Raw genomic sequence first — 24,852 nt, 5'->3', positions numbered from 1 at the left:
TATTATTAACTACTGTAATCTATTTTAAAGTTAATAATTTTATTTCCTAATTAATAAATATTGTTGGTTGTAAATTTTGAACAAGAAATATTCGGGGCATGAGATGTGTTGGGACATTACTCTTGACTTTTAAGCCCTTGAAAAGAGTGAAGGAGGAGTTGAAGGGACAAGGGCAAATGAGAAGATCCTAGAAAATCAACTTTAGGTGCCCAAATCACCTAAAAATTAGGGAAAATGCCTCTCCGGATATAATAAGATTGCCACATATCAATATAGGACCAAAATAACAGTGACAACTCCACCAGTGACTCGAAGACACATCATCACATATGGTTCCCCCTGATGGTGCATCAAGTATAAAAGAAGAATCAGGCTACGGTGTAACTACGGTACCGTGCCACAGTTGCATCCAACCATTGGATGCACTTAGATTGGTGGGGTTCACTGGCATCCAACGACTGGATGCAGTTGCACCACATGTTTCCCCATAAAAGAAATATTATATTTCTTTTATTTCAGTAGTTTTCTTTTATTTCAGTTTCATCTCCGTCGCAACCTTCCCTAGAAAGTTGTTTTTGTGCAACTTAGTCTCCACCATTTCCATAAAGCCATTTGCATAAAAGAAACCTTATTTTTGGCTTAATCAAAATTACACCAAAACAAGGATAATTTAGATTTTAATGATATATGTGAGGACATATATAAAATTGTACCAAATATAAAAGTGATTCTTATTCTTTCCTTTGAAATTGTACTAAGTATAAAAAGTGATGCTCATTCCTTCCTTTTCAAAATGAATGATTTGTCTTACCAAAAAAAAATATTACCAAATACTAAAATTAACTTTCAACTTTTCAAAATCACTTTTGAACCTGTTAAGAGCAATTTCAAATGAACTATTCATCTTTAATTATAAATCAATTTTGAATTCAACAACTCCTTAACTGAATTTGACATTAATTGAGCACCGAATTAAAATTTAAAACCCAGGAAGTTCTGATCTTGGATTCTCTCACAATCATTTGGTTTAAGTAAAATGTTTGGTTAGCTTAATAAATACTTCAAGTATACGTACTAATTGATAGAAACTTCTAAAGTGAAATACATGTGAATATTAAAGAATACAGGAGAGAGCGAGATATCATTATAAACAAAATACGTACTCTTTATAAATGAGCCATCAGAGTCAACAATGAAGGGGATGTGTCATTTATGTTCCTTGTTCGATGCGATCTCAATCGTTCAAAGTATATTTAACCAAACGGTGTGGAGTTTACGTGGTAAATCGGACAAAATAAGATCATTGGGAGTGAATTAATTAATTACTTTGCAATAATTAGTGAGAAGCAAATTTTAATAATAATATTATTAGAAAAGAAAGAGAAAAAATTACGCAACCCACCAGCCCAAGGTCCTGATAGATTGCTGTCACCTTAAAATTTCACTTTCCCGGTAATTATGAAGGTGCTGGCATTTTTTTTTTCTTTTTAAAGTAAGAAATCAAATCTAATTGATTTATTCCCGGCAAATTAATAAAGATTATTTTAATTAATTACATGCAATAATTAGAACTTGGGTTCTTTTGTGGACCAGAGAACAACAAACTTCAGCAACAATAAAAAAAAGAAAAAGAAGAAGGAATAATTGTATTATTTAACGGGAATTATTTATCATAAAGTGGATTTCATAATGTCAAAAAGAGTGGCATGATTGAAACAATCGGCACATTTGACAAAAATATGTGACGATTGATATATTCGTAGACAAACAACATATTCTCAACTTGTTATATTAATATTGCAATTTGTTGTAAATCAAAGCTGGATCGCTAAAAACGCTAGCTAAGGCGCATATTAATCACTGTTTTTGCGTCATAATAAAAAATTATCATATTCTAATTTCTTATACAAATACGAAAGACTACGATACCATCACATGAAATACATGTTAACAGGAGTGAAGTCATTATTTTTCTTAATAATTCTATTATTCATTGAGTTGTTGATAATTTTTTATAATTTTTAAGTGAATTAATTGTATTATTTCATCATCTAATTGATAAATATCACATCATTTTGAATGAAATTTATAATAAAAATTTAAAATGAGTGATGATAGAATTCCCATAAGTTTTTTTGGGTCAACTTTTTTTTTTTTAATTTCATTTATGAATGCATAATAAATTTTTTTGACTTGACTAGTCCATTTTTTATTCCCAAAGAATATTTATATTTTAAATTACACCATTTTGTCTTTTCCTTCTCCGCAAAAAAGGACAATGTGTCATGACTCCCTGCGATTCCTGAAACAAATTATGTTTTGATTCTCCTAGCTAATTATGGAAATGATTGCTTTTGGTCCAATTTGTTTGGGGAAAATATTAAATATGTATATGCTCAATATATAGCCAGTGATTATTATCATAAGTCCATAACTATGTTATAATTTAAGAACTGATCATGGTTATTGCCAACTATATCATACTTCAAGAGAATGCCTGACCTAGATTCTTATTTTTATAGAATTTTTTATATCCTTTTTAAGAAAGACGAATCACATGTAAAATTCATATCATTTCAAATGGTTTGGCATGATATATGAATAAACCATCCAAAAATAACAATTTTGTTTCTAATAGTGTGAATTGATCAATGAAAATTGGAAAAAAATGAAAATAAAGGAAATTTTAATTGTTATTACTTAGTATCATCATGATTATATTATTGTTTTTTTTTTTTTTTACAGACATTACATTACAAATCTACCAACGCTACGATTACAAAATATGCCAAGTTGGTTTTAACGATGGAGAGAAATGTGCATTATTAAATTGTGGAGAAATCTACCTCACAATCTCATAACGAGATCGAAGAGAAATCTATATCATAAATAGCAATAGAGATTTAAACCCTCCACAAACAACTACAAGGACTTGAATTTAGTGGGAATTTTGATGTATGATAATTAGAAATTTTTAAATTATTATTTTAGGTCTTCTTATATTTGTCATTTTAACTACCGTCAAAGTAGATTTGTGTTTAAGTCTTTTTATTTTTAATCTGAATATAATTCACTTTCTTTTATTTTTAGGGAAGTGGATTTATTATGTATTATTATTAATTTAGGTCTTCTTATATTTGTCATCGTAGTTGGAGTCAAATTAAATTTGTCTTTAAGTCTTTTATTTTTAATTTGAATATAATTCACTTTCTCTATTTTAGGGAAGTGGATTTATTTTGAAGAGCAAATTCAATAAATGTTTAGAGAAAAATGTGAGAGCCGCCCACCCAAGTATGATATTACTTATCATTATTTATATTATATAAATTTTTTTTTATATATTGATATATTACAATCAGAGGTCTACTGATATTTACAATTAGAGATCAATCGTGGCTCTCTTAAATAATCATATTACAGCACAACTCAAATGTCAACTCTCATTTAAAGTTGGAGAGAAACCTACTTTCACTATTAATATTAGGGGGAGATCGATTTTATCCCAACGAGAGGAGACAAATAAACCTCTATTATACATGGGAGTCAAGTTCTAGCACTAGTTAGAACCCATGCACCCAAAGTTGTGCCAATGGGCTACGGACCTATTAGCTTATATGATATAAAAATGTTTAAATTCCGTGTTTTAATGACATCTCACTAAAGTAATTAAGACATGTGAAATGTGGTTAAAGTAAAATCTACAAAAGATTTTACTTGCATCTAAATATATATAGTTAGTAATTTAAAATTTCATATTAAAAATGTTAATTTCAAGATTAAACAATCGCTATCATTTAACTCAACAGAAAATGGTATTTAAGCCAAAAAAAAACCGTTACTGTTACTGTCATAACGGTGTAGCCATCATTGCTGAATACTTGTCTCCACCTCATACGGAGTTCCAATTTTGACTTTTAATTAACACCAGATATTCATGATCATCCAGTTGCCCGTCACCACTGATGCCACATGGCATCTCGCTCATCCTTTGTTCACTCATTTTTGGTAATAAAAAATTAATCAATTCTTGTTCTTATTCTGTGCTTTTTAAAAAAATTTATTTGTTATTAGCAGAATAGCCCCACAGCGTATTAAACAATTTATGATTAAAGAAAGAGTGCATAAAAGAAACTAAATCAAATTATCAAATATATCAAAATGTGTATATTAAAATCTACAACCATCATGAAAAAAAATTATCATTAATCATTTATGGTTGACACTAGACAAAAGATTTTATTAAATTCTTTTTGAAACTGACTATAACAATCAGATAAATTTGTTTAAATCTGATATATATATATATATATATGTAATCCTAGTGACGTAAATTCATATAAAAAATAAATTGATGATTATTGAAGAAAAAATGGTCCACCTATGTGTATATATATATAAAAGATTAGTGACGTAAATTGATATAAAAAATAAATTGATGATTATTGGAGAAAAAAAAAAGAAGAAAAAATGGTCCACCAATGCAAGTGTGAGTATCACGACCACGTCAGCAGCACAACACAGGTCAGATGAGATGAGCAGTGATGAGTAGTACAAGATCGTAAATTCACAATAATGTTGTTGCTCCTTCATAAATGTCGTCTGATTTGATTGGGGGGTTCCTAGTAAAACGTTTGTCGTTTTCTCTTTTTGCCCCCCTCCCTCTCACTTGTTCTTTTCTTAGAGAATGGAGACGCATCGGCGTTGCGCACTTCATACATAACGATAAGAGTGTGTAAAAGAGAGAGAAGAGTAAAGACTCTCGGCCTTTTAACTCAACTTCAACTCTCCGCTTGGGTCTCCTCCTCGATCCAAACACGCCCCCCCCCCCCCCCCCCCCCTCTCTCTTTCTTACATCAAACTGTTTAAACTGTCGCCCTCTGATTCCCTCTCCCTAGCCTCCCTCCTCTCTCTTCCGATCATCTCTACCGTTGATTTACTCCCTCCACTTCTCAGCTTTACACTTTTAATCTATTATCCGTTTTGCGATTTCTCGTTTTGCTCTTTCCACTCACTAAAATTAAAATAAAATAATTATATATATATATATATTTTCTTCTCGTGGCCGATCTACGAGATATTGGTTGGGCGCGATGGAGGAGGACAAAAAGGTAAATAAAATGAACAGTGGGATGCCGGACATAGACACGGTGTTCGAATGCGTGATTCCGTACGTAGAGGATCCCAAGGACAGAGACGCCATCTCCCTAGTGTGTCGGAGGTGGTACGAGCTCGACGCCACCACTCGCAGGCACATCACAATCGCTTTGTGCTACACCACCACGCCTGCGCGTCTGCGGCGTCGTTTCCGAAACTTGGAGTCGTTGAAGTTGAAAGGGAAGCCGAGGGCGGCGATGTTTAATTTGATTCCCGAGGATTGGGGCGGATACGTCACGCCGTGGGTTGAGGAAATCGCGGCCTCGTTTAATTCTCTGAAGTCGATTCACTTTAGGAGGATGATTGTCAGGGATTCGGATCTCGAGGTTTTGGCCAAGAACAGAGGGAAGAATCTTCTTGTTTTGAAGCTTGATAAGTGTTGTGGTTTCTCTACTGATGGGCTTCTTCACGTCAGTCGCTCGTGCAGGTGCTTGCTTTTTCCTTTGTGCTTTTGACTTCTTTCTTTCTTTCTCTCGCTCTTTTTAATAATTTCATCACTATTAGTTTCTTGCTTCAATTCGCTTCCTGGTTGGTTACTTCAACTTAGTCGAGATTTGGATTTACTCAAGTTGATTTTGTGTAAAAAAGAATCAAGGTGGGTATTTTTTTGTTTTTTTTCATGTTTATAGATCTCCGTGAATGGAAAGCTAGTTGATTCTTCTGTTGGTTGTGAGAGTTATTGGTCCGAATTTGAATGTTGTGGGACCTGCAAGCATTCATCTCACTGGCAATTTGTCTTCCCATCGTTTTACTCTTACCAATCAGTAATTTTAATTGAATTTCGAGCCTGGAGTAATGGAGTTCTGTGTATGCTGTCCCATATACTGTGATTAAAAAAAAAAAAAAAAGATGCTTGAAATGCTCTATGATTTTTTTTTAATTTTTGGGGGTGGGGTGGGAATGATGGCTTTACATGTAAGAATAGTAGACGTCTAAGTTTTTTGCTTTTGTTGTTTTATTCAGTTTATGATCTTCATCAACTGAACTTTGGGTGATAGCAATTTTTGAGCAGCTTTATGGCAAAAGGCATGATGTAGATAATGAAAATGTTCGTTTTATAAGAAGCATCTGATTGTGTTTCCTGAGGTGACGATCTTGCGACTCGAAAGATACGTGGTTGTTTGAGTCTGTGTTCTAGAGGACATAGTGAAAAAAAATACATTATATGTATTCATATCTAAAAGTTTTTGAAATTCAGATAAAGTCAGAAATTAGAGTCGACATTTACAGAGTATATCTGATCTCTTGACTCAATAGAACTAAGAATGCTGTCAAAAACATTTACTGATGGTTTGATTAAAAATCTCAACAGCAGTCTGATTATAGTTCCAACTATTGCTTGAATATGCATTCATTTATGTAATTCAACTAGTGGTAGTAAAGATGAACAACATTTATAAATTTTGTTTAAATGGTATATTTTGCTTTCTTTGCTTGAAGTGAAGCTGCTATAATGGCAATAACCATTCTCTTCTTAATTAAGTGCATCAATTTTTTTTTTTTTTGGGTGGTTGGGGGGGGGGGGGGGGGGATGAAATGAGAAACTGTGTACAAAATATGTACTTTCTCTTTGAAAGTTGTCTTTCTTGACTTTTACCTCTGCTGTAGTAAAATTGTGGCTTTTGCAGATTTTGACTAGATTGTCATTTTTGGGACTAGGTTAAAAGCATGGTGATTGTTTAAGAAATTGAGACATTGGCATTAACATAGAGTATGGCTCTTTATTGGAGTAATCAACAGCATGAAAAATAAATAAAAATAAAAACGTGCATCAGTGAATGTTATTTTAATTTTGTGGGGTTAATGTTAATAATTGTTGGCGTATTTTCTCAAGATCCTTCTTAATATTGGCTTTTTAAAGTTGACATGTAGTAGCCAGTTTTTGTGATTTCTTGACTTTTATAGATGATCTAAGTCTAGGGATCGGTTGATGGCTTCCATTTTTTTGGGTCATTTCAGATGCCTGCTTTTTTGTTTTTTGGCTTGATTTGGTCTGCTGACATGTTATGCTATTAGTTTAAGATAGTTCATCTATTTGTTTTGAAGTTTTAATTTACTGAGGCTTGGTTGATTTACATTTCTACTGCTTTTGTTTTTTCTCCACAGGCAATTAAGAACTTTGTTTTTGGAGGAGAGCTCAATTTTTGAGAAAGATGGTGACTGGCTTCATGAGCTTGCTTTATATAACACAGTTCTTGAAACATTAAACTTCTATATGACCGATCTTATCAAAGTCAATGTTGAAGACCTTGAACTTATAGCCAGAAATTGTCGGTCCTTATCTTCTGTAAAAACTAATGACTGCGAACTTTTGGACCTTGTTAATTTCTTTCAAATTGCAACTGCTTTAGAGGAATTTTGCGGGGGCTCCTTCAATCATCCACCAGAGAAGTACTCTGCTGTAGCATTCCCCCGAAGCATATGTCGTTTGGGTCTATCCTACATGGAGCAGGATCATATGTGGATAATATTCCCTTTTGCAGCCATGCTGAAAAAGTTGGATCTCCTTTATGCACTGCTTAACACTGAAGACCATTGTCTGTTGATTCAGAGGTGTCCCAACTTGGAAATTCTTGAGGTAGAATCAGCTCTTTCTGTTTGTTTTATTTTACTTTTATATGATTTTGTCTACTGCTAGGAGAAAAAAGAGGTCCCTAAGTTGTGATTTTTCTTCTATTGTATCTTTCTGTTTGCTTGGTTATATTCTAGGTATGCTTTAAGGTTTGAGAAATCACTGGTTGTTTAATATCTTATGTTAATTGGATTTAGGATAATTTTGAAATTGTAGGGCAATGTAAAATGCCAAATTCAGGTGAATATATTAGACAATTAGAGAGATGTCTATGTTCTTCTTTGGATTGGAATTAACTGAAATTCTTTGAATATTTTCTTTTTTGTATGGCAGACGAGGAATGTAATCGGGGATAGAGGATTAGAAGTTCTTGCTCGGAGTTGCAAGAAACTAAAAAGGCTTAGGATTGAGCGAGGGGCTGATGAGCAGGGAATGGAGGATGAAGAAGGTCTTGTCTCGCAAAGAGGATTAATTGCTTTGGCTCAGGGCTGCCTAGAGCTGGAGTACATCGCAATTTATGTATCAGATATTACAAATGAATCTCTGGAGTGTATTGGTGCCAACTTGAGAAACCTCTGTGATTTCCGCCTAGTTTTGCTTGACCGAGAAGAGAAGATAGCAGACTTGCCGCTTGACAATGGAGTTCGAGCTCTGTTGATGGGATGTGATAAGCTAAGACGGTTTGGTCTGTATCTCCGACAGGGTGGTTTGACAGATACGGGTCTAGGATATGTTGGGCAGTACAGTCTGAATGTAAGATGGATGCTTTTGGGCTGCGTCGGTGAGACTGACGAGGGGCTTATAGCGTTTTCCAGAGGGTGCCCTAACCTGCGAAAACTGGAAATGAGGGGTTGTTCCTTCAGCGAGTATGCACTTGCAGCAGCCGTGATGCAACTGACCTCACTGAGGTACTTATGGGTGCAGGGTTATCGAGCATCAAAAGATGGCCGTGATATTTTAAGAATGGTTCGCCCTTTTTGGAATATCGAGTTGATTCCCCCTAGATTAGTTTCTGATACCGATCAGCTTGGAAACCCGATAGTGATCGAGCATCCAGCTCATATACTTGCATATTACTCCCTTGCTGGACAAAGAACAGATTTTCCAGAGACTGTTCGGCCGCTGGATACAGAATCCTTGCTCTCCGTGCAGAGCTGTACATAAAAACCTTTTCTAAAGTTTCCACGCTGTGTTCATAAGTTCAATAACTTTTTCGGTTTTCTGTTAAGAGGGTTCAATTTTTAATCTTGGTTAGTTTGGTGTCGTGGTTAAACTAATGATCTGTAATAAATTTGGTTTCTTCTGTAGTTTGCAAGCATCTGAACTCTGATGCCATACTGGCTCATTCCTTGTACCTAGCAAATTAGCTTTAAATTATTAGGCGTTGGTGACACTGTTGTCTGTACTAAATCTGTTGGGCAAATTTTCGTTGAAATTGTTGTTATAAGGAAGAATCTTGAGATACTATTGATTTCATAAATAAAATTGGGTTTGATTTTAGCTTGTTAATATTTATTTATTTTCTAAGACTTCAGTTTGTTTTAGATTCTCATAATTGTTTGTGGGGTGAGGTCTAGACAGCATTTTGTTTTTCCTTTTTTGGGTTTCTTAGGTTAACTTGAAATTAGTTTTTCATAATTCTTAAATTGTTTAAATAGTAACAACCTAAAAGTGTAAAGAAATATTTTTGGGTTGTTGTATCTTAAAACTAATGTAACATGGTAAAACCCTAATAGCTATATTATAGGAAAATCTTAATTATTAACGAGTAATGATATAGTCACAAACTCTTGTATAAATTTATTTTGTACAAACTGATGTGGCGTTAATTTATTGGTTGAATTAAATATTTCTTGGCTCACATGATTTATTTATATTATTTTATATTTTTATTTAACTAATAAATTAATGTCACATCAGTTTATACAAAATAAGTTTGTACAAGAGTTTGTAGGTGTATCATAATTCATTATTAACATGTAGTAAAATTGATGTAATGTTGTCAATTGGTAAGATGAAATGGTTTTGATTTAATGCTGTCTCAATTGATCTATTTCAAAAATAAAAAGAAACTAAAAAAAAAAAAGTCTCAATTGATCAGTTTGATATGTTGGTTAAGGCCTACGTCCATTTAAAACCCCGATCATTGGGTTGTTTTTGAAGTGTTACTTTCATTTCTTGTACCATATAATTTTGACCGTCAAAATTATGAATTATGATCCTCTCTTTGAATTGAATTTTTCAATATTTACAAAAATCTTGTATTATGTGTTAATTAGTGATATTGTATAATTTAGAAGAAGTTGATAGTAGGCGGAAATTTTAATCCTTTGTTGAATCGGTTCGATTTTTATCCAAACCAATTATTATTGAAAACCAGTCGTCACTCAACGATTTAAAAATTCGAAACCAAACCCTTATCAAAATCATTGGTCGAAATTTGAAACGAAACCTCAGAATTGCTGGTTTACATTCTTGAGTAATCGATTCTATATACAAGCTTATGCATTATTAACTAACAACTTTGATAATGTTAAAAAAAAAAATTTGAGAAATGTAACCAACAACTTAAAAGTATAATTGTGTTATCAAGTAGATATTTTGTCATGAAGAACTTTTTTTAAAAAAAATATAATTGCTTTAAAACAGACCTGTGGTGGCTACTATACGTCTTGCTGTGTCATGAAGAACTTTTTTTTTAATATATATATATAAACCTGCATGAAATATTTGTGGTTTTTAAGTAGCAGTAACTGGCTTATTTTTAAAAGGGATAGCAATCTTTCATTTTTTTTTCAAAAAAAATATAAAGAGGAAAGGCAGCCAAAAGTTTATGGCGTAACCTTTTTCAAGTTTGATCAAATTTAGAATAAAGTGGCAAAGGGTGCTTTCTCATACAACTTGCTGAGAGAGGCTGCTTTTAACGAAAACAACGTTATAAAGTTGATTGTTTTGGTCATTTGCCCAAAAGAAATTAAGAAAAAAAGATTAAAAAAAAAAAAGGAAGTTGATAAAAATAATCATGCTGATCATGTTGCTGCTGATCTTTTAATACTTATTATCTCGTGGATTAGAAAAAAAGATGCATGCAAAGAGACATGGGGTGGGCACTAATCTTTGCGGATGGTTGCAGCAGCAACAGTGGATATGGAAGTAGAAATCACAATGGCAACTAAAAGCAAAAGTTAAAAAAAAAAAAAAAAACAAACACAGGGACGGCATTTTCTTAAAACATGATTATTTTGATGTGATTTCTGCCATGTGGATCACCAACTTTTAAGAGAGAGGCATCATCATCCATTCATCTAATCAGAAGCTGGACCGAAATATGGGAATAGTTGAGTTCTACGTGTCAGTAATTAAAACCGAACTAAGCTGCTCATCCCTGCTGCAGGTACAGCGGCGTGTCGCTAGCCCTGGGAACAAAAAACAAAAAAGAAAAAGAAAAAAAAAATGTATAATGACTTTTTTAATTTAGATTTTAATCTTTAATTATTTTGCCCCCCCCCAAAACTTTCACTAAAGTTTCCTGCTCTTTATAGACTTGGGTCTCCAAAAGTTTTACTCTCGTAACTTTTGCTCCCCAGATTATCAATTTTTGCTCCGCCCTCAAAGAAAGGCATCTTTCTTTTCGTTTCCTACAGAATCTGTGACGCAGAAAGTGAAGTGACGAAAGTATTTGCACAGAGTAATTCTAAGCCGAAAGGGGAATTCTTGAAGCGAATTTAGAGATGGAGATAACGTTTATTAAATAAATTCTTCTGAAGTCAATTAAGGACAGGGTGGTCAATATCTGATTCTGCTTAATCAGTAACCACAAAGCTATAGATGCTGTATTCCCAGGGACAAGGTTACAGTGTGCACAAAATCTAAACACACTGTAACAGTCAATTTGTTTATTTGATTGTCAAGTAAACATATAGGGCCAAAAAAAAAAAAAGGGGGGGGGGGGATAATGATGTGTCCAGAGACTAATGAAAGCTTCCACTTTGCTAATGAAACAGTGATGCCACTACCATTGACAAATTGGGTTGGCAGAAACAGAAACATCAAAGCAAAAAAGGCCAAATTGGATTGGTTTATTAGAAAATTGTATACCCATATTTGCATTATTTCTAATGTGGATCTTCATTTTTTTTTCTTTATTTATATATATATATATATATATATATTCTAGGACGGATTGAAACTTCGAAGCATGTGATGCTTCTTTATTTTAAGTGGAATGCAAACTCAGCTTCCTACTAATTGATGGTGATCATCAAGCAATCAAAGGTTGATCATCAGTCAACTTGGCCACACCGCGTACGCATTAAAGCTAAGAGTTGCTGAAAGGGCCCTAAAGCAAGCAATTTGCTACTGTGGAATTTCGCAAAGAGTGCATGGTGACTCAACCAATTAGGCTACATCATCCAATGACATTGCAACTACGACGCAACAATGACCAAGCAATTAATTCCACGTGTACAAGCATAAGAGGGTGCACTTTATAGATCACCTTTTGTGGATTGAAACAAATGCCAAAATCATTCACCTGGAAACCACTGCTCATGCTTTCCGGTAAATGTGGAGTGAAGGCCGCTTGACTTGTTTTGGCCTCAAAATTCTTTATTCGGTGCTTATGGAATTGTTTGATCTGCATTAGGGAATGAATACATAAATTCTAAGACAAGAAATTCAGCGATGAAGCTAGGAATAATTCATAAGAAGTTGTGTTTTCAATTTTCACACTTGAAGCTCAATCATTGATATGATATTATTAACATGATTAACTTTCCCATGTTTCTGTAACATTCCAGGGTCATGCACAAATTCAAACACACCATTTGTACATTAACACAACTAAAACAACAAGTACTAGAACTGAAAATTTTCATAATACAATCAGGTGAGGCATTACAACTTCGTACTACGACAAAACACAACAGCCCTTAGAAGAATGGATTCCGGGGCTTAACATGAGCTCCATGATAAGCAGTGGTGGCATACAGATTCTGGCCCTGGAGTTTAAGACCGTGTGAACCGAACTCAAAAGCAGATGGCATAAGCATATTGCTCTGAGTCGAATCTGAAGCCATTACTGCTCCATTGTTTGAGTCAGTCCATTCCAGGCCAACTTTTGGGGTGCCAAAAGACTTCTGCTGTGCTGGAATCACATTGGATTGATCAAATGAAGAAGGCTTATGATTGTCTGATGAAACTGAATTGGTGAGATTGCCGGTTGTGATGTCGTGGATGCTTGGTCTCCTCTTGTCTTTCCCTCCTGAAAGCTGCCTTATGAAGTACTTCTGAGCATGGCTTGCCACTTGAGTTGGAGTCTTGGAGATTACATAATTTCTCGAAATATTTCTCCAGTCTCCTTTGCCATACTTGATTAATCCCATCAGAAACCGCCTGCAATTTATCAATCAAAAAGGTCCGTGTCAAGAACAAAATCAAGACACCATAGAACAACTGAATATACACAATTGTGTGGCATTTGACCAGTAACAGCAAGACTATTCAAGCCTTCATCTGCTTCAAAACTGACTAAGAATCACAAAGATATGAATAAGCAGGAATATCAACTAAACTTGAACATCAGAATTTAGAACTTACTTGTGCTCTTCCTCGGTCCATGGCACGCCTTTCTTCCTCTCATGATCAGAGCTTTTCGCGACCAAAGTTCTCTTCCTATTAGCATCATAATCGCTTTCTGAAACCAACTCCAGTGTGAAAGAAGAGCTAAGATACCCGGGAATCGGAACCCTTCCAGCTTCGATATCACTAACATCTTCTTCCAATTCTTTGTACTGTTTGATCACATCAAGCACGGTCTTCCCCGGAATCATTGCAGCCACCTTTATCCATCTATCCGGAGTGCTCTCACTGTAAATTGCAAGAGCACTCTCAAATCTCTTGTTCTCTTCTCTAGTCCAGCTTGTGCTCCGGCTGCTGTCCTGAAGAAACCAATTTGATGAATTTGACATATATGAAGCTGGATACAAAGTCTCCATTCTAACAGTAACTTATAAGCACATTCCAGGCTAACTGAGCTATCAAAGTGGTTGAAATATTTGAACACAAAGTGAAATTTAAGAACGATTAAAAAGGAAGCTTATATGGAATCATTTACTGGGAATCAAGAATCTCCTTTACTTAACAGCATGAACTGAAGAATCTATTAAAGATTAAAGACACGCCTTCAAAGAATCAAGAGAATCTTGATCATACAGGAAAAAAAATCAAATCTTTTTCTAAGTTTGACGCATAGGAGTGGATTTATTTTATTTTATTTTTTTCGTGAAGTGATTCTCAAAAGTGAGAATTTATACTACTTCAACTGTAACTCATGGTAAGAAAGTATTTTCTTTTCTGGGTTTCTTTGAAGAGAAGAAACAGAAAGTTGAATATGCATAGATTATATAGGAAAACAGTGAAGTTATAGGAATCATGAACTGTATTAGTTTAACTGTGGGGTTTGGATTGATATGAGTTCAAAGGAAAAAAATAAGAAGAATATAGATAGAGAAAAGGCAGGTGTCATATTGTAAATGGTGAGTGACACTTCAAAAGTTTCCTCTTCTTATTATAGAGAATTTGATTAAGGATTTTCTCTCTTTTTCTGTAACTCTTCAATTCAATTTTTAATTGCACAATAAACACAAAAAGCAAAAGTTAAAATGAGAGCCTTATCTATGATGTAGTAAAGATCAACTACGCTTCTTGTTGTTATTAGATTCTTTTAGGCAAATTGAGATGCCTCATCAAGGAACTTTATAAGGTCTAAGTTGAAGAGCATTTGTTATTTGCAAATTAAGGGTGTGGTATCATTCTCTTTCCATAAAACAATTATTGATAAGAATTATTCTATTAAATGGATTCTTATTGTGATAACTATGATATATGGTGGGAAAGTTGCACCTTAAGTTACACGTGGCCCAATGGAAAGGATGCAAGTACAAGGGGGTGAATTATAAACTTCAAAGTTTTGAACTTGATTTGTAGATTGAGATATAGCTTAAAAGATATTTTCAACTAAAATTATAAATGTGATTTATGAGTGTTTGTGTGTGTTCGAAATTCATCAAATTTAAGAGAAAAATACTTGTAAATTTGTAGACATTTTGGGTAGTTTTTTTGAGTTATGCTCGGTTGAGCTTAGGTTATGCTATTGTTATATAGATTCGAAGTCTTGGTAGATTGCTGATTTTATATCTATGGATGTAGTTTAAAAAAGGGAACAGACAACAAAAGAAATATTTATAAATTTAGTTAATTACGTAGTAGAAGAAACACTAAAGCAGCGCATGTAGCTCAGTGGATAGAGCGTCTGTTTCCTAAGCAGAAGGTCATAGGTTCGACCCCTATCTGGCGCGAGATAAAAATTTTGTTTCATACTGAGCTGGGGGAAGGGCGCCATTTGTTAAAAGTGAAAAACTCGTATTCTCGTTTTTAGGGAGGGAATTGGAGGGGACGAATCTGTCTATCATGATATTTTGTATATGTCTCCATTCTCTTTCTTTTTGTTCTCATTAGAATTATTTGAGAGAATTTTTATTTTTTTTTGAATAATAACAGGGGATCCCCGAATAATTAATATATATATTTTTTTGATTTTGAGTTAATCATATTAAAATAAAAATTTTAAATAAAAGTAAAGTTCGAAATATATCTTACATTAGTCCAGTATGCAAGGGATACAAACTTCTTTTACAAACTATTATGAATAAATTAATAGTCTAATACAAAATTGTTACAAATAAAATCAAATTTAGATTCAAAATTAACTTTTTCAATGGTGGCGTGGACACTTTATAAATGTGGACTATTCCTTTTACAACAAAATAATTAAATCGGAGCAAATCAAGAGTAAATATTAGATTAGATTAGATTAGATTAGATATTAAAACTGTGATTCGCTGTGGGCAATTATAACATCTAAAAATAAATAAAAAATAGATTTAATTTTAAAATATTTAAAGAATATTAAAATTAAAAAATTTTAGGCTAATAGAATCTACTCGGTCTTTTTAATGTCCTAAATAAAAATTTAGGACTTTAATTAGTTAATTAGGCCTAAAAGTTTAATAATAAAAATATTTTGATATTTTTTATTTTTACCAATATTTATAATTTTATAATTTAAATTTTATAATTTATTTACTAGTAATTTTAAAAAAATAAAGTAAAATTAAAAATTAAAATGGGAAAATGGGTAGGGGATGGGGATTCCACCTCATCCTCGTCCCCTCTCCGAATAAGAAATTGGGTATAAAATTATCCTCATACCCTCCTCAAATGAAAAAAATCCCCAAAGGTACCCGTCTCCGTGGGGATTTTTGTCATCCCTACTCGTTTTAGAACTTTAATAGATGAAGGACTTAAATGTTGTTGCCCAAATTCATCTTTGTTCTCAAGCATTTTCTTTTCTTTTACATAAACTCATTATAACTGTAAAATCTTTCCAGAAAAAGGAAAAAGGTCATTAAAAAACCAACAGAAATATATGTTAACAAGACATCCCACCGTAAAATATGAACACAGATTGGAAATTACAAGAATTTGCAGTTGTTTAAAGCTTAAACTAAGTTTACCCAACATTTTTATTCATACTCTACAGGCAGCAGCAGCAACTTCCATCTTCATTTTGCCATGCATCTCAAAAAACAACAAACCAATCACCTTGTTCTTTCTGTTGTTTATTAAACTTAATTAATCTGTTCAATCATCCTCATAATCTTGGTACCTTCTCATTTGAATTCTAGTCTCAAACTTTGATTCTCAAAGCCTCTCTTGGTAGTATGTTTAGCACGTCGGAAGGTCACTAGGAGGAGGGATGAGTGACTCGTTAGGGCCCTTGCCATTATCCACCACAAATGCCATCTTTAATCCCCATGAAGTGTGCACTTCTAAATGACAATGCAAGAACCAAACACCTTCATCCACACAAGAAGCATATATTTTGGTACATTAGAGCAACATAAAAATAAATTATTAAAACAAATTAAAAATTAAATGACCCTAAGTAATTAAATTTTCGTAATTTGTCAATTGTCTATTTATTGCTTGTTGATTATTCATGGGTTGGGTAGTCAACATGCCAATTGCTAGCTGATCGCTCGTTGACTGCCTATTTAGGAGAACAAATTATTTAAAAGGCATTTTGTTGGAATTTCTCGTTTTTTGCTACTACAATACTTTGTCTTGATAAAGAGATAGTACTTCTTCGTCTTGAAAGAGACTAATATATTTTAAAATACTACCAAAACCTTCAATTTAGAAAATAATGTTGACCAAATATATATATATATTATAACATGAAAAAAATAAAAAATTACCTGGATTATCTGCCCTGAATCTGATTGCTGTCCATCCTGCAGTGGGCACACTGATTGTATTTCTCTCAACAGGATCAACGAGATTAAATTTTTGTGGATCCTTGTTGGGATCAAAGTTGCCTGAGCCCTTGCCAACAGCAAAGAAGTTAAAGCCATGCAGATGTGTTGGATGATTCTCTGGTGCGATTACAGTGGTACCTTGAAGGACAAGCTGAACTGTAGAGTTATATGCCAGTCTATAAAGCCTTGTGCCATTTGTGGTTTGAAGAGTACCCGTATAATTGCCTGTATAATTAAAAGCTATTGGTGGTTTTGCTGGAAAATCGTCAGTAAAAACCCCACTAATCTTGTAGTAATGTGCCTGAAGAAGAGCTGTTGTTGGCATTACAAAGCTTATATTATTCATTGCCGCCCCGACTTTGGTACCATTAGGACATGTAGCACAAGGGTTCACAGCAACAGCCATAGTGATCAATAGAGAATGATCAACGGTTAATGGAACTTTTGCAGGGTATCTTTTCGAATTAAGGCTTCGAAGATTATCACTGAAAGTGTTTGTAACTTCAGTTGCATTGATAGCAGGAACGTTGGTTAATGTTGTTGAGGAAAACGCGACCGTACCCTTGTACCGCAAGAAAGCAATTCCGGTAACATTGTTAACAGCTACTATTGTGTCCATGAAAGGAGAGACAGTTATTAAGTACTTGCCAATTTTTTTATCGGCTGTTAAAAGGGCGTTTGTGGTTTGGCCAGGACCGATGAATATTGTGTCTGTTTTGAAGGGCTTAGTGTAGGATGAGTCAACTTCAACTACAGTTAAATTATGGCCAGCAATTTTGAAAAATAGTTCATCATTGACTGCAGCGTTGACTATGCGAAGCAAGTAAGTCTTGCCACTTTCAACATGTAAAGTGAAACCTGCAGTGAAGCAAGCACGTTAGATTCAAGATTTTTTTTTTTCCAATAAATTGTAATATTGTTGCTTTGTTAGAAGGTGATATGATTGTTAAGCATCACAAGATCATGTATGCCCCAAGTCAGTACCCTGAGAAGTGCAATTAGTGACTGGCCCCGGATGGCCATTAATGGTGTGCGCATCTGAAACATTTGGTGCCACACCCATTTGAGTAGCTTGGTTGATCACAGCTTCAACATCAGCTTTCCACCATTCACCTAAAATTCAGAAATAAAGTCACAATCCCGAGAAATTTTTAATCACCAGCAAAGCTTGACGTGAAACTATGAGCTTACCGAACACAATGATCTTTTCCTTGTCAGCTTTAGGAAAAGGGTAAGGCACACTTCGTTTAGGCAAGATGACAATGGCACCATGTACTGTTGCTCTTAACCAGGAAATGTGTGCATGCCAAAGAAGTGTGCCTCTCTGTCCTGTAAGAGTGAAATTGTAGACATAACTTTGCCCCGGCTGAATTGGACATTGCGTAATGTATGCTGGCCCATCGTACCAACCAGTTCGAAGCTGCCTGACTCCGTGCCTGCACAGCTCAAAGTAATCTTGTAAGAAGTTTTTAGGAATTATTGATATATTTTCAATGGCTAAGTTGCATACCACACTAAATCTCACCAGTGGATTGTAACGTTATATTTAACATGGTTGGTTACTCTTACGATCACATTGTCATCTTCCCTTGCATGCAGAGTTGGCCCCGGAAACTTTCCATTGACAGTGACGATAGATTTGCTTGCACAAAGCTTTGTCATGTTTGTCATCACCACCTGCATAAATTTGCCACTAATATGAGCATCTTCATTCTCATTTAGCCGAGGCAAGGTAACATAATGTACTTACGGTGAAATTGTAGTGACGAACTGCTGATTCGACCAATGCTGGAAACATGAAAGTCGCCAGCAGGATTGCCCTAATCAAATATGCCATCTCTCTTCCTCTCTCTCACTCTTTCTCAATTTTAGATCAAATTAGGACTATTTTAGAAAATACCAATGTGTGCCGCTTATCTTTGGGTTTATAAAATATTTAGGTCTTTGATGCAATGTCCTTTTACCTGGTTAGGTGAATGAAAAAAGCCAGCAATGTATTCTTCTTAACTTTTCTTGCATGTTACACAATGTAGCCATCTTTGTACATTTAAGTAAGCTAGTAAGCCCTTGTGGCCGCTTTCAATTGACCGTAGCGATTTATGAAAGGGAACATCCCATCTGCTTGAAAGTTACAAGTTAAGGGTCTTCTTTTTCCTTTTCTCTAATATTCTGTAGATACTTCAGTATTTTACTTTATTCTTCTATCTGTCTACAGTGCTATACCATAATAAAGAATTGGCTCCAAAGTGGCATGCCTTTCTTAAGAAACTAATCTGTTCATAATTTTAATTAATAATTTAATCAGTATAGCATGAGCTCTTGATCAATCTATGTCAGGCAGTAGTTACAATGTAGACTTAGAAAGGCTGCTGCTACTCTTCCAGAAGAGTAGATCAAAGATCTAGTGATATACTAGCTTAGGAGATGCCGGCAATTGTGGTGGTGGGTGATGGTCCGTGTATAAGTATGTTTGATCTTAATGTAAAACAAAATTTAGTAGTTGAGAAATGGCTTTCATGGACTTGATAATCGACATGATCAGCTGTCCGGAAGCTTAAAGAAAGATCAGATATTAGTGGTGTGTAGTAACAGCTCATCTGACTCATCTATTTCAAATCACACATCTTTTTCACCTTGGTTTTTCCCAAAAAAAAAAATGACATGTTTTTTTCATTACATTCCCCACCGTTTATCTCCCTTGGATGCGCGAAGGTCCCAACTACCTTATTTGGATTGACTTGTTTATTTATCACTTTGCCAGAAATGATCTGCCTTGGCTTGTTATACTTGCCAGCATTTCTTTCTGGTGTGCACATAAACAAAATTTTCCAGGATTTACCGGCCAGACTGGAACATATTAGACTACTACAAGAGCCAATGGACTGATGGTACTTGCGCAAATGATAATCTTAAGAACATAAGATATCTACAACTTGTGCACATCCATTTTCCGTGGCATGTAACTGTTAACTATTAAAATTGCGATAACAGAGCTCGTTTCTATCTTTATGAACGCATATCAGAATTTGGTCTCCGTGATAGCACCTTCTTTAAGTTTCTTCCTTGAATAAGAAATCAACCATTACCCGTCATGTTGGACTTGCACGAAAGAATGATGGTAATTCTGTCAGGAATACAAGTTAATGTTGATCGTATATTGGCACCAGGCTTACTGAAGTTACACTTTGACAATAAGTTATGCAATTTCCTCGACATAAATCAATGTAGATAACAAGGAAAGATGCTGGAACTTGATATAAGAACTGAGACAGCCCAACGCAACCACAAAAGATATACCATGCTCTCAAACCTTTTGAATGGCACTATCAATCCTATTTATACAAGATTTATACAGAAACCCAAGATAATCTATTATGCTGTCCTCACTAGCACCTTCTACGGGGTCTGTCGCAAATGACCAGCTGACAAGTGTTGAGTCATCACCGTAATCTATAAGTTTTAATGAATTTACAGACCCATCTAAACCAACATTGCTTGCTTCCATTTTATAATCATAACTATGTGAAGACGAGTCCATGGAAATAAGCCTTTCCTTGATCCATGACCTTTCCCCATTTTCTTGAGGAAACATGAAGCCAGAGACTAACCGAATATAGCCTGGAACTCCTTCATCTCCAGCTAAGTCGGTGCACCTTTCAACCATGGGCATCCACTCTGGTAATTTTTTTGTTTGAGAAACAATGGTCCAAACCTTGTTAATGGGTGCATCAACTATGCCACCAACTGATCCGCGCCATTTCCCCTGTTTTGTTTCAAATGCCTGTAGAAAAGGTAAAAGTTAAAAAAATAAAAATAAAAATCATAACCATAACCAAACAGATTATATAATCTTCTGAACACAATTTGACATAATGCACCGGCAGATTGTAAAATTTCGCCACTGAAAACAAACAAGAATGATGTATAAGCATACGTGTGCTTCATATAAATTGCCAGAGAGGAGAATACATACCATTCTTGTATGAATCTTGCTTTGTGCTTGGAGGTTCTATGACTCGATTGCGTCCTTCAGTTTGCCAACAATCGGATTCAGAAGTTACTCTTTCTACTGCAAGTGGAATTTGGCATGAAAGAGTGTGCTGCTGTTAAGCTTATCTGAAACTTACATTTGCATACCATGCCGTAAATTTATTGCTTTTAGAAAGATTGCCATAGTTATTGTGAAGGAATCTTAGGTAACAATGTAAACTTTTGGCATGTTCCTTTCAAAGCCAAGGGAGAAGCTTACATGAAGATAACTCCTATGCTTACCTTCTTTGATATTTGCAAAATTGGATACATTTATTAGAGCTTGTTGTTTATTAATTAATTTACTTGTTCTCTATCTATAGTGTAAATAGCATAGCATATTAAGTTTCTTATGAAGTTCTAGAACATGGCATAATTTAAAACCGTGAATATCGGTCAAAATTTCTGCTTCACTGTTCATCTCATACCAGAAATTCAACCTTGTACTTCTATATTGATAGTTTAAAGTTCTTTGCATATCGAAGAAAAAGAAACACATGAAAGACAACATTATCATTTAAGCAGCTGCTCCAACAGGAACCCCGCCCTTAAGCCTTGAAGATCCGTATAGAGTTTCTTCAAACCGGATAATTTCATTCTTGGAGCCATAGGCAACTTGAGTTCTATCATCAAGATCGTTTATCACTTTGTCTAGAACCGATATTTTTCCATCGCTACTGTAACCTCCAGCATTCTCAATCAACAATCCCAAAGGAGCTACCTCAAATAACAGCCTCAACTTGGCCTTTGAAGAGGGGGATGTTACATTAGTGAAGATACCTTTCTCTTTAACGATGATCTGCGCACAAGAAGTTATAGTTCTTTTAGAATGGCTGACTAAATTCACAATAATCTGAATCAAAATTCACTTGTCTGACTGCAAACTGCCATTACTATTAATACCTGATTGACATCTGGCACCATTCCACCTGTGTATCTCAATGTGTACTTCTGTTTTACGTAGTAGTTGATCAACTGTTGGTAGCCAAAAAAATGAGTAAACCATGGCTAACAATTAAGCGATTAAAATGTATAACAAACTTACACATACCTTGTCATAATCAGGATTGTCAAAAGTGGCTCTCAAATTTCCAGGGGAGAACATTTTTCCTTCGCCAATCTCTGTGGTCTCTTTGACATGTTGCCATTTTCCTGACAATGCACAACAGGAACATTATTATATCACTACTGGCTCTGCCCATTTACTAGGTTCAAAGCAGACTGTAGACAAACCTTCATCAAGAAGAAGGAACTCGTGTGTTCCCGGAAAATCCTTAATTGCAATAACATATGTGGTTCGAGGACCATAAATTCCCATGGCTGCGGCAACTTGATCTCTTCCTGTGACCCCAGTTAATTTGTCTCCAGGCCACACCCCAAATATGGTTCCTACTGTGAAGTTTGTGTCGACAATGCTAGATCCATCAAGTGGATCAAACGCAACACTAAATCCACCTGTTCAAATTGTCATGATCCCATAAGCATCTTTCAATTATACTTTCCCAATATTGGTTGCTAATTTTAGTATTAGAATTATTAAATAAGTTATAAGATATATGCCGAGTGCAGACCTTCAGCCGGGCCTCCCATATCTTGGAGTTCAGGTACTTCTTCGGAGCAAGCATATTTGCAGAAGTGTGAGTAAGTCAGGGCCTATGCATCAAAACTCAGTTACATTAAATTTTAAACCATAAGCATAACTGTACAATTAGCTTCTTATTTGCTTAGATTAGGTTCTAGAAATCAGTCTAAGCATTCTTAACATAGCATTAACACTTAAAAAACATAAATGTTAAGCAAGTGTTACCTCAAAAAGAAGCTTGTCAGCAAGCATATCAACAGCTAGTTGCTCGTCTCCAAAAGAATTGACGCAAGCTGTTCCTACACAGGAAGCTGTCCTGACTTTAAAAGCTATAGTCCTTAATGCTTCTCCCATGCACATCATCAACCGAATCAATGCCTTATCTGGGGTTGCCTTAGTCAGAAATTCTTCCTACAATCGCCCAAAACCAAAAAAAAAAAAAAATTAATGAATTTCCATCCAACTTCAAACAGTTTAATTATGAATAAAATAAATCTACTTACCAAGCTATCACCAAGCTCACATTTAGTCACAAGAGAAGAATTTTTTGTCTTTGAAACCTTTACTGCTGATCTTGGCACCACTCTAAGTGGTTCCCCAAATAGGGAGCTAGCTTTCAGGCTCTGCCAAAATCATTAACTTTTATTACAAAATAAATTACCCTTTAAATAAAATCTAACATTCAACAGTTCATGCATACGGACACTAACATTTCTAAGTCTTGTGAACATTTTCACATATCAGAAAGATTAACATGATAATTTAGCCTTGCAGGCATGAAATTTGCAGCAATATATAACTTCAATAACTAAATTCATACCCTTGAGCCGAAAGATGAAGAAACGGACGTTGGTGACACTAGAGCGGTGTAACGCTGAGAAGAAACAGTGGGAGTAACAACGCCGCGAGAATAGCACGTGATACCAGTCTCCATTTTCCAAGAGCTTTGATAAAACTTCACTGCTCAGAAACTCTTGCTAATGCTAGCTAAAGCTTATAGTTGTTAGTAGTCGTAGTAGTATCAATATTTCAGTTCTGTTATTGATTTTTTTTGGTCATGGAAACTTGGATAGCAGATAAGCAGTTAACATTGTGATGCCACGTGGAGGCTACTTAGTTTATGGGCTTGTCAAGTGGGCAGGGGGTGAGGTCAATTTGGATCGCTCATTAATGTGTGGCTGTGATCCTATATATAAAGAGATATGAATATTTGATAACTAGCAAATAGCAATGGTTCGGTCGTAAACTTGTAATATGTCCTTTACTGCTGCCTTTTTTTGGTTGTTTTCGGTTCAGCTTATTGTCTTCATTCTCTTGTTTGTTGTGCCAATATGATGACATGCAGTTATGGCTTTATCCCTAACATTAGAACCCAAGCTTTCTAACAACTTAGGCGATGTGCATTTTCTTGGGAAAATAAGATAGAAAATTCGGCATTCATTTTTCTTTCGGGAAACAAAAGGTGACTTTCTGCATGGAAACACCATTTTGGTCACCTAAGTCATACGTAGGCCGAGTGCTAAAGTACTGTTCGCACTAATTTTAATGCCTTCTAAAGCAAGTAGATCTCATTTTTATTAGGTGTATATTTTTATAAATCTACCCATTATAACTCTCAATGGTCCTTCTGTAATCTGTACTGTCAGTAATAATTTGGGGAAAAAAAAGCACGCACACATACGGAGCATTTACATGCTAGAGTGAACATCATCATTATCTTCTCGATTATGTAATTATTTTTCTTTCCTAATTATATTAATTTACATGACTAGACCTTAATAAATAGTGGACTAAAATATTTCTTTGCCTTCAATATTTTATGTATAAAAAAAACATAAATGCCTTAAAACTCCGTAATTTGGAATCTAATGGTGCGTATACTTCATGGGAATGTGAATGAGGTGGAATGAGAATGGACTGAGAATGAGGAATGAGAATGAAATTTCAATGTTTACTTGGCAAAAATAAATGGGAATGGAAATGTGCTGGAATGCCATTGATGTGTTTACTTGGCAAAATAAATAGAAATGAAAATCAATTTACCAAAATATCTATAGTATTAATAATTAATAAAAATAATTAATTTATCATTATTAACAATATTATCATTATATTATTGTTGTTATTATTATTAT

General features: G+C 34.6%; 5 protein-coding genes and 1 non-coding gene across 7 annotated transcripts; 2 read left to right on the top strand and 4 right to left on the bottom strand.

Moving 5' to 3' along the window:
* Nucleotides 1–4,666: 4,666 nt before the first annotated feature.
* Nucleotides 4,667–9,241, top strand: LOC18044230 (coronatine-insensitive protein 1). Its single transcript, XM_006435607.2, has 3 exons — nucleotides 4,667–5,581; nucleotides 7,261–7,732; nucleotides 8,060–9,241. Exons 1-3 carry the CDS (start codon nucleotides 5,091–5,093, stop codon nucleotides 8,888–8,890), a joined length of 1,794 nt encoding a protein of 597 aa, XP_006435670.1. The 5' UTR covers nucleotides 4,667–5,090; the 3' UTR covers nucleotides 8,891–9,241.
* Nucleotides 9,242–12,485: 3,244 nt separating this feature from the next.
* Nucleotides 12,486–14,220, bottom strand: LOC18044229 (transcription factor DIVARICATA). Its single transcript, XM_006435606.2, has 2 exons — nucleotides 13,325–14,220; nucleotides 12,486–13,120 (listed from the first exon to the last, which is right to left on the bottom strand). The coding sequence occupies exons 1-2, from the start codon at nucleotides 13,720–13,722 to the stop codon at nucleotides 12,658–12,660; spliced, it is 861 nt and encodes a 286-aa protein (XP_006435669.1). The 5' UTR covers nucleotides 13,723–14,220; the 3' UTR covers nucleotides 12,486–12,657.
* A 791-nt stretch (nucleotides 14,221–15,011) lies between these two features.
* Nucleotides 15,012–15,084, top strand: TRNAR-CCU. Its single transcript has one exon. It is a non-coding gene; the product is annotated as a tRNA-Arg (tRNA).
* Nucleotides 15,085–16,407: 1,323 nt separating this feature from the next.
* LOC18045354 (laccase-4) lies at nucleotides 16,408–18,982 on the bottom strand. The gene is made up of 6 exons (XM_006435605.2): nucleotides 18,857–18,982; nucleotides 18,632–18,783; nucleotides 18,298–18,542; nucleotides 18,091–18,219; nucleotides 17,047–17,964; nucleotides 16,408–16,644 (listed from the first exon to the last, which is right to left on the bottom strand). The coding sequence occupies exons 1-6, from the start codon at nucleotides 18,941–18,943 to the stop codon at nucleotides 16,514–16,516; spliced, it is 1,662 nt and encodes a 553-aa protein (XP_006435668.1). The 5' UTR covers nucleotides 18,944–18,982; the 3' UTR covers nucleotides 16,408–16,513.
* A 1,428-nt stretch (nucleotides 18,983–20,410) lies between these two features.
* On the bottom strand, nucleotides 20,411–21,408 carry LOC18045353. Its single transcript, XM_006435604.2, has 2 exons — nucleotides 21,379–21,408; nucleotides 20,411–20,887 (listed from the first exon to the last, which is right to left on the bottom strand). The coding sequence occupies exons 1-2, from the start codon at nucleotides 21,406–21,408 to the stop codon at nucleotides 20,411–20,413; spliced, it is 507 nt and encodes a 168-aa protein (XP_006435667.2).
* A 117-nt stretch (nucleotides 21,409–21,525) lies between these two features.
* LOC18045352 (sedoheptulose-1,7-bisphosphatase, chloroplastic) lies at nucleotides 21,526–23,809 on the bottom strand. Of its 2 annotated transcripts, XM_006435603.2 has the most exons (8): nucleotides 23,538–23,809; nucleotides 23,221–23,340; nucleotides 22,943–23,128; nucleotides 22,707–22,788; nucleotides 22,369–22,590; nucleotides 22,187–22,287; nucleotides 22,039–22,110; nucleotides 21,526–21,934 (listed from the first exon to the last, which is right to left on the bottom strand). In XM_006435603.2, the coding sequence occupies exons 1-8, from the start codon at nucleotides 23,649–23,651 to the stop codon at nucleotides 21,653–21,655; spliced, it is 1,179 nt and encodes a 392-aa protein (XP_006435666.1). In that variant the 5' UTR covers nucleotides 23,652–23,809; the 3' UTR covers nucleotides 21,526–21,652. The 2 variants fall into 2 exon arrangements, with proteins under 2 accessions (XP_006435666.1, XP_024042154.1); XM_024186386.1 differs by lacking the exon at nucleotides 23,221–23,340 and having other exon boundaries at nucleotides 23,538–23,780.
* Between the last annotated feature and the right edge of the window lie 1,043 nt (nucleotides 23,810–24,852).

This window comes from Citrus clementina, unplaced genomic scaffold (genome assembly GCF_000493195.1).
Source record: "Citrus clementina cultivar Clemenules unplaced genomic scaffold, Citrus_clementina_v1.0 scaffold_4, whole genome shotgun sequence".
Taxonomy (NCBI): Eukaryota; Viridiplantae; Streptophyta; class Magnoliopsida; order Sapindales; family Rutaceae; genus Citrus; species Citrus x clementina.
The sequence above is the reverse complement of the archived record's forward strand: the minus strand, read 5'-3'. Positions and strand labels throughout refer to the sequence as shown.

Bases quoted from the DNA above. Each gene is read 5' to 3' on its own strand.
- LOC18044230 (XM_006435607.2), top strand. From the start codon at position 5,091: ATGGAGGAGGACAAAAAGGTAAATAAAATGAACAGTGGGATGCCGGAC. The intron at 5,582-7,260 runs GTGCTTGCTTTT...TTTTCTCCACAG, and splicing joins CACGTCAGTCGCTCGTGCAG to GCAATTAAGAACTTTGTTTT. The intron at 7,733-8,059 runs GTAGAATCAGCT...TTTGTATGGCAG, and splicing joins CCAACTTGGAAATTCTTGAG to ACGAGGAATGTAATCGGGGA.
- LOC18044229 (XM_006435606.2), bottom strand. From the start codon at position 13,722: ATGGAGACTTTGTATCCAGCTTCATATATGTCAAATTCATCAAATTGG. The intron at 13,121-13,324 runs GTAAGTTCTAAA...GATAAATTGCAG, and splicing joins TGGACCGAGGAAGAGCACAA to GCGGTTTCTGATGGGATTAA.
- LOC18045354 (XM_006435605.2), bottom strand. From the start codon at position 18,943: ATGGCATATTTGATTAGGGCAATCCTGCTGGCGACTTTCATGTTTCCA. The intron at 18,784-18,856 runs GTAAGTACATTA...AAATTTATGCAG, and splicing joins TTCGTCACTACAATTTCACC to GTGGTGATGACAAACATGAC. The intron at 16,645-17,046 runs GTAATTTTTTAT...GTGTGGATGAAG, and splicing joins ATTCAGGGCAGATAATCCAG to GTGTTTGGTTCTTGCATTGT.
- LOC18045353 (XM_006435604.2), bottom strand. From the start codon at position 21,408: ATGTATCCAATTTTGCAAATATCAAAGAAG. The intron at 20,888-21,378 runs GTAAGCATAGGA...CCTTTTCTACAG, and splicing joins TTTTGCAAATATCAAAGAAG to GCATTTGAAACAAAACAGGG.
- LOC18045352 (XM_006435603.2), bottom strand. From the start codon at position 23,651: ATGGAGACTGGTATCACGTGCTATTCTCGCGGCGTTGTTACTCCCACT. The intron at 22,789-22,942 runs GTAACACTTGCT...TTTGATGCATAG, and splicing joins CTGACAAGCTTCTTTTTGAG to GCCCTGACTTACTCACACTT. The intron at 22,288-22,368 runs GTTTGTCTACAG...GTGCATTGTCAG, and splicing joins GTTCCTTCTTCTTGATGAAG to GAAAATGGCAACATGTCAAA.